The following is an 11,285-nucleotide window of genomic DNA, read 5'->3' on the forward strand; positions in this document are numbered from 1 at the left end:
AAAGTAACAAAACAATTTTACAATTTCAAAACATAGTCTCTTTAACAAAGTGCTGGCAACAAACACAAAGAGTTTTCATCATCAGAAATAATTTTATTATTATTTATTTCAAAGCAATTCAATGTAACTGGTAGCAAAATGTTACACAGCAATAAACAGAACCAATTCCTGTAGGGCTACAAGAACAATTATTAACTTTATACTTCATGTGCAAGTATAATTATTTTAAAAAGGCAATAGTTTGTTAAAAGTCTTTTATAAGCATGTTTTATTTTTTAAAGAACCAGAAAGACTAACAAACTATCATTATTAGAGCAAGCTGATATGAATTCCATCAAATATTAAATTTGGACTATTATGTTCATAATCAAAAATAATTATTTTAAAATTTATGAAAGAAAAATTGTAGTTCTATAGGAAATATAATCGTATTCTAGCTTAAAATTCTAGTCTTACCGTCATAATGCAAAAAATACTAAATTTCAGATCTTGAGGGGAAACAGATTTGTAAAATTTTACATTAACTCCTACAAATGACTGTAATGATGTTAAAAAAAAAACTCAAAGAAGCTTCATACTTTACTATTGCTGTTCAAATATGAAACAAGTTCAGTAAATTCAATATTTTTCTCTATTACACACATCTTGTTCCACCTTCAATTTTGCCAATATATGATAGGAATGCTTGTCAAATGCATTTCACATTTCAAACATATACGCATATGCATACAACCTTTAAGTTCTAAGGCGTGCTCCCAATTTTAAATAACCTTTTGTCATTTTCACGTCTCTGACAGATCAGAGAAGACCAAATAACACCAAATGGAGCCTTAATCTATTTTAGATGAAGTCCTCGGTGTTGTTTTGCCAAAATGTGGGCAAAGCAAAATGCTGGAAAACAATGACATTTCATATTTGTGGGGTCAAATTATGCAATGGTTACGTTTAACTTCATATTCTACATTTTACATTTTTTCTGTACAATAATTGGGAGAACATTAAATTTTCTTTACCATTTTAAAAATTATATTTCCATTCAAATGTTCTGCTTCACTATGAAAAGAAAGGGCAAAAATGTCCTTTTTAATACGTCCTACTTTTGTTGAAGTGAAAGTAAACAAAAACTCAGGAATTAAAAAAATACAAAGTTAGAAGAAAATGTCATTTAAATTTACCAATATTATTCCATGGGAACACTGATGACACTTCTACTGTATAGAAACCATGTGTGCATTCTCTTGTGCTTTTTAGTCTATTTCTATAAGGGAAGCAAAATACATAATTCAGACAAAATTTTAATTTCCCCAAGACTCAGTTTATATTTAAATCTATATTTGTCAATTTTGGAATGACTCATGTTAAATTTAAAGGCTAATGATTACCTATTTTTAATACTTTTCCTCACAATGTTAGAATATAGATCCTATAGAACCTATAGGACGGTGTAGAAGACTTTTCAAAATTAAATCAGAATTTTTGATAGATTGTACTTGAGTGTAATTATTTTAATAGCAAAGACATAAGTAAGATATTTAAAGTTTTAAAGTGTCTTTGTAGTCCATAAAAAGTATAAATAGTCTCCTTTTAATATTAAATTGTTTTTCTAATTAAATTTGCTATAGAGAGATATGAAAAATGTTAAAACTCAAGAGTCAAATGAAAATTATTTCAGAAATCCAGTTAAAGTTTCAATTCTTATATTAAAATTAACAAGTTGCATTAAGTATTTTCTCCATGCTAGGAATTTTCTTTAGGAGAACAATAGATATTTGACTTTTAGTACACTTTTGTGGCATAAAGTGTGTTAAGTATTAAGTTATCAAAAAGTTCAGGTACTGAATATATTTTTTTGTTTATTAAACATGCTATGAACTTCTGAAATTCTAAAATGAATATGGTATCAAATGAAAAGGCAGACAGAAAAAGTTTAAAATAACTTAAAGATTCGTACTATAAAGCAAACTATATTTTTTACACAAAATTCAGCCATATAAATTTGTTGGTTAATCCCTATGTAGGGAAGACTAGGCATTTATGATAAGCTCAGTTTTATAAAATAGCAAGTTTAAAGGATATAACATGACACATTTAAGTGTTAATAAGAACAGCAATATTCTATGTGTATTGTGATGTACCAAATATAGTTAGATTTTTTTACTTTCATAAAGCCTTACTAATTCTGGTTTTGTACAGTTAAGACCATACTCAAACATCAAATATCAGATTTCAATTTTTGTTTTTGTAATTTAGGTTTTCAGAATAATTCCGTGATGTCTTTTCAATATTAACAAGGGAAGTACCAGTAAATGGTACATTAAGTTTTAAAATGATCTATACCTCTAAGAGAATAGTTTTGCTTTTTAAATATGACAGAATTGAATATATTCTAATCTACTTTCTTCCAATGGCAGAAACACATTAGGTTTTTCAAGCAAGATCCCCATAGGAATAAAAAAAAGTCTCTTATTTTCTTGATATCAAAGTTGGGTTTCCTCCCGAGAGTCCTGACCAGTGGCGTTGCAGATGCTGTTTTTTCGGCTAGGTTCACTATTTGGAAGGTAGGACAGTGGGTCAGGTCTGATTAGGTATCTAATTAAAAAGAAAAGCAAATAACTTTGAAATATCAAATAAAGGCAGTGTCAACTCACATTTACATTTTGGATTTGTACTTTCTTATGTATTTTGTTTTCAAATTATCTAAAATGTTTCTATATACACAGGTGCGCTCACCATTCAGTTAGCCTGTACAATTTTATAGGACTTATAGAATCATTTCCCTATCTGAGATTATGATGATGAATGCTGCTGAATCAAACACCATTATTTTTCATTTATGATCAACTTCATACTTTCATCTTATCAAAGCTTTGTAACTTGTTTTTAGTATTTTACTGACTTCCTATCCTTGATGCTGGAATTCGTCTACCACAGAAAGCCACATTCTAGCCATCAGTCTTTCACTGTTTAACTGGTCATAGTATTTCATCAAATTAGGAACTTGATATACATAATTCTCAAAACTAACTAACTTAAATATCCCAGGATTACACAAAATTAATAATTGGCTAAGTATTATGGTGAATGCTATGGCTATAAAGTACTTGAGTTAGTTTGAAAATATTAGTCTAAAAGTCAACTTATGGTATAATAGGCAGTAATACTAAAGTATGAAAAGTCTTAATTCATTCTGTGAGTAAACAGAAAAATGTTCATCTGACAAACTCATGTATTTTAGGACAGGTATTTTACACTGTATTTCCAAATGCTGTGCATTAGCAGCACCCGCTTCTTAGCACCTGTGGGACATGTGTTGACACCTGTTAATATCAAAATAGCACAAAACTCAACTCCTGTCCTATAGAAGACTACATTGTAACTTAAGCAGCAGATATAAAAAGAAAAGGAGTTCCAAACAGTCCACAGAGGGTTAGGGTTAGGCATAGTTAGGGAACGTTTATTAAGGGATTTGGTGTGAATGTGTTTCCCTTGGCTTGAAAAAGCAGGGAATCATCCCAGACTTGGACAACTGGGGGCACAGAAGAAATACTGATGCTAACATATGTAGAAGACAAATTTGGATTTGGCTGTAGAAAACTGGTGAGACTAGGACATAGTAGTAGGTCAAGTCAGAAAAGTAGGAAACAGCAAATGAAGAACTTTAAGATAAGTTATTCAATTTCTGTCCCAAAGGCACTGGGAAGTCACTGAGGTACTGGAGGAGAAAGAAGGAAAGTAAGCACATGTAATGACGCATTTAGTCTTGTTCCATGAGAAAATGAAAGTAGTATTTGAGTTTTTCACAATAATTTTAGGATGAACAAAAATGAACAGGATTAATTTAAAATTAAGAATCTAATGAAGATTGTACTTTTCCTCTTAAAGACTACAGGGAGAAATATTCATAAAATATAGTTCTTAATGAAAATGAAAAAAAAAGTAATTGGAAGCACTGCAGTCTATTTTTGTCAGTCAAATAAAAGATGAAATTAGTGCTCTTCGATCTATTAATTGGATCTTGCTATCTATGCACACTGTTTTATAATTACTTTAAATATCAATAGCATTGTAGATCAGTGAAGAGAACTAATAGTGCACATTAAGCTTTTTAATATCATGTCATCTAGTGATTTATTATTTTTGAATCGAATTAGTGTTGACCCTTCATTTAAATGAACTTTGAAATTGAATTTTTAGAATACATACAAGGTACAAATATAATTCATTGTCCATTAAATTTCTCGGTGTTGTGAGAAAAATTCCTTTTCTTCCTGTTATTGCTAAACCTGTAAGTTTAAGAAAGTAAATTTTAAACTGTTTTCATATGCTGCTTGTTAGGATAAGCATTTTCTTCATGAGAATTTATCATCGCTCTAGCTATAATAAAATGTACCTCAGTGTCACAGTATATATAGATCATTCCAGTGATGTAAACAATGTTCTAGCAGCAGTCAATTATTTGACCTCATAAAACATAATAGCATCCAAAAAGCTGAAAAATTTTCTGAAAATACGTCTATTTTACTTGTATACATTATTAAAAAGTTCTGGAAAATATTTCCAAATACAAGCATTATATATTTGATAGAAGAACATGACTGAAGACTGAAATGCTACCAATATCTTCTTTGAAACATCTGTTAAAATAATCATGGAAAAATAACTGTATTAGGCTTAAGACATTGAAAATTTATTATGAAATACAAGTAAGGTCAACATAATCAAACTGTATACAATGAACATAATTATGATCATTTGATAAAGAAGTATCAGAAGACTGAGATTAATGAAGTAGAGAACTCATAGAAATTCGTGCATTTATGAGTTCAAAGCAAGGAAGGCATGTGTAAATGTGATTCGGGAAAAAAAGAATAGCTTTGTTTCATTACAGTAATATACAAATTGAAGCATACAAGGTAGACAATTGAAAGTTAAGTACACCATAAATGACTTATTCTTAATTAAAAATGTTTCATGAATGGAATATCACAAAAAGATACAATTGCTGACTATGCCTTGAGAACTCTTTTTTTTTTTTTTTTTTTTTTATTTTGGTTTTTCTCCGGTACCAGGAACCGAACTCACAACCTTGCGCATGCCAGGCAGGTGCTTTTTGCCGCTGAGCTAAATTCCCAGCCCCTGCCTTGAGAACTCTATTATCTTACATTGTTATTCATCTGACTCTCCAATACTCTAATATTTGAACCATTATCATTGAATCACAAAATAAAGTATTATTGTATTTGTTTATTTCTTAAATATATTTTTGGAATCTTTTCAAGGTTAGTTTGGGTCAAAGTTGCTGTTGCGATTTTATATGATTAAGAAACTGTTAAAAGCATTCCTCATTCTGCCCTATAGCTGAACACTACAATCCAATATTCAGTCCTCCAGTTCTTATTTGTTCAGCTCTTTGGAAAAACCATTCCCTTCTTAGTGTTATTCATCTAGAAAACAAAACACAAATAGTACCTATATAGAGCTAACTTATCTGTATAGTTCTAGTATAGGGATATAACAGGAATAAAACAGGACTCAGCTTATCACCTGCCTTTTTCCCTAGCCAACAACTCATCTTTGTAGCTTGGACAACTGGCTCTTACTCTGACTTGCTGTGATGAAGCTCCATTTGTTTTAATGTTTGTTTTTTAGAAAGTTTATAGATTTGAAAGCTAGCTACATTGGAGTTGTTTCTATGACCACATCAATAGCCAGTGATCATTGTTTGCCTTCATAAATATATTTACATAGGAGCTGATATTTACAATGCACAATTTTGGTACCATGGTAGATTATCTTGCAAGCCTCTGTTTTAATTGATGTACCTACTCAGGGCCATGCTGGCCATGATATATCCTGACAATCAGGTCCATCAGTTCCTGAAGACTTCCTTTTCGAAAAAGCATATGGAAGAGGTGAAATCAGCAAGATGGTGGAGGAGGTGTTTGGAGTATCCTTCCCTTCAGAATAAAGGACCCAAACAAGAATAAAAGAACAGCAATTTCCCTGGAGTGTTTAATGCTGAGCCCCTGGGAACAAAGGGGATGTGGCAGAATGTCACAGAGTATGAAAGCACATGATGGCCTTGTAAAGAAAGAAACTGAAGACATATCATCTTCTGTTCTGTCTTGAAATATCAAGCCAATATCCTTGAGCCAAAGGAACTTCACTTGGAGGACTTGCCTGAGCAAGAGGTCTCAGAAGGGAAGACCACACATCCCAGAGGCATTTACTGCTAGGGAAGCCGGCATCCCTCACAGGTGTTGAGCCCAGTTTGCAGGTCTGGAGTGTGAGTTACCTCACCACTACATTGTCCTTGAGACAGCCCACATTCAACATTTTGGCCTCACCCACTCAGCCTCCTCCTGCACAGCACTATCTTGAGACCGTGCCCACCCAGGAGCCTGTGAGGCAGCCAAATGTTGGACCCCAGCAGATTGGCTCACTCAGGTCTGTAAACTAGCTGGTTGGCCTTTCCCACCCTCCCACAATCCCAGGAAGAACTCAGGCAGCCTGCCCTGAGTGGCTCATCCTACTGAGGTCTGGAAAAAGCAGATAGGTTGCTCCACCTACACACCTCCTGGCCCTGGAAGCAGATAGAAGGCTAGCCCACTCACCCTTGGCCAGGAAGCAACTTGGCCTACACAGGCTCCTGGTATCAGATGGGCAGTCTTGCCCTACCACTCTTGGCTGTGGGAAGTACCTGGCAGCCTGTGTCGAGCTGCTAAGCCCACAAAGGCCCTGGGAAACAAAGGGGCAGACTTTCCCATTCTCCTGCAGCTCTAAGAAATAGAAAGAATGTCTGCCCTGAGAAACCTGGCTGGCTGAGGCCGAGAGAAATATCCATGGCTGCCCACCCACAACTTCAGGAAAAAGCCAAGCAATAAATCCACATTGCCTTAGCTCATTAAGTCCCCAAGATGTAGATAGGCAGCCCCACGCATGAATGTTCATCCTCTGGAAATGAGCCGGCAGCTCATCCTGAGCAGGGTGGCCTCAAAGGTCCTGTGAAGTTACCTGTGTGATCCTTGGGCACTCAGGGGCAACCACAATGGCATATAGCGTGGCCTGGCCTGTGCAAGGCTCTGAAATGCTGACAGGCACCTCGCTGGGCTTCCAGCTCACTGCACCATGCTCACCTGGGACAGCGCCACCCCGGTAGGCACCAGAAACAAAGTGCTGCAAGGCTTCTGCTGCTGCTCCAGCTGCCACATCTTGTTGCTGTGGGTCCTCCAGAATGCCTCAACCCATGAAACTAACAGGTGCCCTGTAGTCAAGTGTACAGTGCCCAAAGTCACCAGCTAAAATGCCCCATCCAAGACAGCTGCATCTGCCCTGACTGTGCAGCCCTAAAACCTCCTCAGCCTAGGCCATTGAGACACTACTTGGTTATCATCACCACTGACTACTACAGACTCTGTTTTAAAGCATCCATCTAGAACCAAAGCAAACATAGCCTACCCAACTGACATCCTGGAGCACCTCTCCAGAAGAAATTAGTTTACTATGAAATCATATTATAACTCAGTAGGGGCAACTGACCTCCAGTTGCACAAATATCAACGCACTAAAATAACAAGCATAAAAAAAAAAAAACAAGGTAGTATTAGACTTCTCAGTGGAACACAATAACTCTGCAGTAACACAGCTAAAGAAAAGGACATTTGCTAACTGCCTGACAAAGAACTGAAAATAACAATTTTAGTGAAATTTAATGAGATATAAGATAGTACAGACCATTTCAATAAATTGGAAAGATAATTCATGATCCTAATGAAAAAAAAAATCAATGAAAATAAATCACAAAAGAAGGACATAGAAATCTTAGATCTAAAAAACTCACAGTGAAGATATATATATCTCCTGCGAAGTCATGCTTAACAGTTTGTGGCCTCAGTCTTTCAAGAATCTTTTCTTAGAATTTAATAATTGCAGAAACCCCTGCAATTTTGCGGAAACTGCAAATATTCTCTGTAACTGTTTGTGTGTGTTGTGGGGGGGGGAGGCTTGCAAGTAGCCAATCCAAGAGCGTTACTCAGTTCCCCTTGCTGCTGAGTTTCTGATGCCCTGTAACCCACCTCTCAGCATTCATTCCTACGTCCTAACAGGTTGCTGTATCTTGTGTAGCTATCTAGAATGTTCTCGGTTTTGTTCTTAAAGACCTAAGATCTGCAAGGTGCTGCCAAAATGCCCTGCACCTACTAAGACTTTATTAACACAGTATTTTATTAAGTCAAATTACATGTTTGCGGTAGACATAGTATATTTAGGGTTTAAACTATAAAAATAGGCATTTTTCTGACTATATCTGAAATTCACAGTTTTTCAGGATTCGTGGGTACTAAACCTCTGCGAAGTGTGGAAGGCACACTGTAGTCAAAAGCCTCAAAAGTACACTAGTTTAAACAGAATAAAAAAATTCGTAACTTGAAGATGGCTCTTTTGCAATAACCCGAGCAGAAAGAAGATGGACAGGGAGGGAAGAGGGGAAACAGAAGGGAAAAAAAAGTAATAGAAGAAAGAAAGCCTTTAAGATTTATGGGACAGGCTGTGGATATAGCTCAGTGGCACAAGCGCTTGCCTGGCAAGTGCAAGGTCCTGAGTTTGATTCCTGGTACCAAAAAAAAGAGAAAGACTTATGGGACATTGTAAGTGATCAGATATTTGGTATTTCAGAAGAAGAAGGAGAAGGAAGAAGAAGAAAAGGCAAAAGGCCACTCCCTGAAATAACTACCAAGAACTTTCCAAATCTTGACATTCTGGGCCATGAAACTCAAAGAATTCCAAATAAAGGTGACTAAAAACTAGTCTCTAAGGCATATCACAGTCAAACTGTCAATAGTACAAGACCAAAAAGAAAAGATCAAGAGAAAAGCATGAATTGACATACAAGGGCATCCCAGTTGGATGAAGAGCAGATTTCTCAGTAGAAACCTTACAGACCAGGATATACTTAAAGTCCTGAAAGGGGCTGGGGATAGAGCTCAGCAGTACAATCGTCTGCCTGGCAAGCACAACATCCTGAGTTCGACTGCCGGTAGTAAAAGAACCACAAATGCTTAAAGTCCTGAAAGAAAAAAAAACACAACAAAATAAAAACAAATGACCAGAACCGCTATGGCCAGTAATGGCATACTCCACAAGTAAAGGAGAAATAGACTCTTCAAGATAAGCAAAAGGGAGGGAATTCATTGCCGCAAGATCAGTTCTACAAGAAAAGTTTGCAAACACGCAGCAATACAAAAACTTACCAGGACAACAGCTATAGAAAGGAGAAGGAGAAGAGAATCAAAACTTACCAAGTTCATCAAATTACAAAGATGAACAATGAGAGAAACAAAAGAGCAGAAGATATACAACATTAGCAGAAAAATGAAGGTAACAAGGCTATGTCTTTACATATCAATAAACTTCATTAAAAACACACTAAAGTCCTAATATAAAGCAAGTATTACTATTAAAAAAAGAAAAACAAACTCTAGTACAATAGATTTCAACACCCTATTTTCATCAATGTACATATCATGCAGACAAAAGAAATCAACAAAGAAATTTGACATTAAATTATACTATACTTTAAACCAACCTAACAAATACTTATGGAACATTTCATCCAGTAGCTGCAGAACACACATGGAATATTTACCCAGATAAGCACTATTTAGGTCACAAAACAGGTCTCAACAAATTTAAAAAAATGAAACCATGGCATGTATCTTCTCTAACGACAATGGCATGAGGTAAGTAATAACAAGAGGAACTTCAGCAACTGTCTAGGTATGTGGAAATGGAATAATGTTCTCAATATTTCTTCAGTGAAGGAAACAAATATCTTGTAATATATGCAAAAGGAAATATAGCAAAAAATATTTTGAATACAATAAAAGCAGCATTGTGGGGAAGTTTTTAAATATCTACTTCAAAAAATAAAAAACTGAAAAAATTTCTAGTAACAATGATTCAAATAAAGGAATGAGAAAGGCAGAAAGAAATAACTAAGATCAAATAAAACATAAATGAAATAGAATCTTAAGATAACTGTATAAATGATTAATGAAATAAAGAGTAGTTTTTTTTTGTTGTTGTTGTTTTTTAACAAGAAACGAAAACTGGCGAGTCCTTAGCTAAACAATTAAAAAGGAGAGGAGAAACACAAATAAAAAAACTCAAGATGATCACAATTGATTTCACAGAAACTGGAGCAATTACTAGGGACTGCTGTGGACAACTATATATTTACAAATTCCAAAACCTGGAACAAAGGGTAAGTTTCTTGACACACATAACCTACCACAACTGAACTACAAGGAGGTAGAAAATCTGAGCAAATCAATATCAAATTACATGATTTTTGTTTGTTTATTTGTTTTTCTTCCAGTACCAGGAATCGAACTCACAACCTTGTGCTTCCCAGGCAGGCGCTGTGCTGCTAAGCTAAATCCCCAGTCCCTAAGTAACATGATTTAATGAGTGATAAAAATGTCTTTCTAAAAAATAAAAATAAAAAAATAGAAAGTAAAAATAGTACAGGACCAAATGGCTTCACTGCTGAATTTTGCCAATATCTTTTTTTTTTAAGTACATAATTTTTCTTAAATTGTAGCAAAGACAGGGGACTCTTGCAAACCTATCACAGTGAAATCAATATAAGCTGGATGCCAAAACCAAAGACATAACAAAAAATAATATTCCAGACCAATATCTCTGATAAATATAAATCTAAAATTCTGAAGAAAGTATCAGAAAACTAAATCCAATAACATATTGAAAAATTATAAAATTAAAAACAAATGGGGTTTATCCCAGTGATATAAGAATGTTTCAACAAATGCAAATCAAATAAATACATCACATCAACGTAACCAAGAACAGAAACCATGCTATCATCTCAATATAAATTCAGGACACACATTTGATAAAAGTCAATATCCCTCCATGCTAAGAACCTTCAAACTTTAGGCATGGAAAGAACACAACTCAACACAACACATGTTACACTGGTGTTATGGCAAGCCCATGGCATCAACCTAAATGTGGGAAAGATACAGTAGCTTTCTCTAAAATCAGGAACAAGACAACAATGCCCATTTTCACCACTCATATTCAGCACAGTATTGGAAGCCTCTTCCATAGCAATGAAGGCAGAGGAAAGAAAGAAAGAAAGAAAGAAACAAACAAACAAACAAACAAACAAAGAAACAAGGAAAGAAGAAAAGAAAGGAAAGAAAGAAAAAGAAAGAAAGAAAGAAAGAAAGAAAGAAAAGAAAAAAAGAAAACAAAAGAAGAAA

The 11,285-nt window shown here is 34.7% G+C and overlaps 1 protein-coding gene across 2 annotated transcripts in view; it reads right to left on the minus strand.

Annotated features, from left to right (window-relative positions):
* Window positions 1-1,643: 1,643 nt before the first annotated feature.
* Window positions 1,644-11,285, minus strand: part of Kcnt2 (potassium channel, sodium activated subfamily T, member 2) — a 360,773-nt gene continuing 351,131 nt past the window's right edge. For both annotated transcript variants that reach the window (XM_005375111.2, XM_005375110.2), the window contains one exon: window positions 1,644-2,589. In XM_005375111.2, coding sequence (XP_005375168.1) covers window positions 2,478-2,589 — 112 coding nt within the window. In that variant the 3' untranslated portion in view covers window positions 1,644-2,477. The remainder of the gene's footprint in view (window positions 2,590-11,285) is intronic.

Source organism: Chinchilla lanigera, unplaced genomic scaffold, assembly GCF_000276665.1.
Source record: "Chinchilla lanigera isolate Chin_1 unplaced genomic scaffold, ChiLan1.0 scaffold00005, whole genome shotgun sequence".
NCBI lineage: Eukaryota > Metazoa > Chordata > Mammalia > Rodentia > Chinchillidae > Chinchilla > Chinchilla lanigera.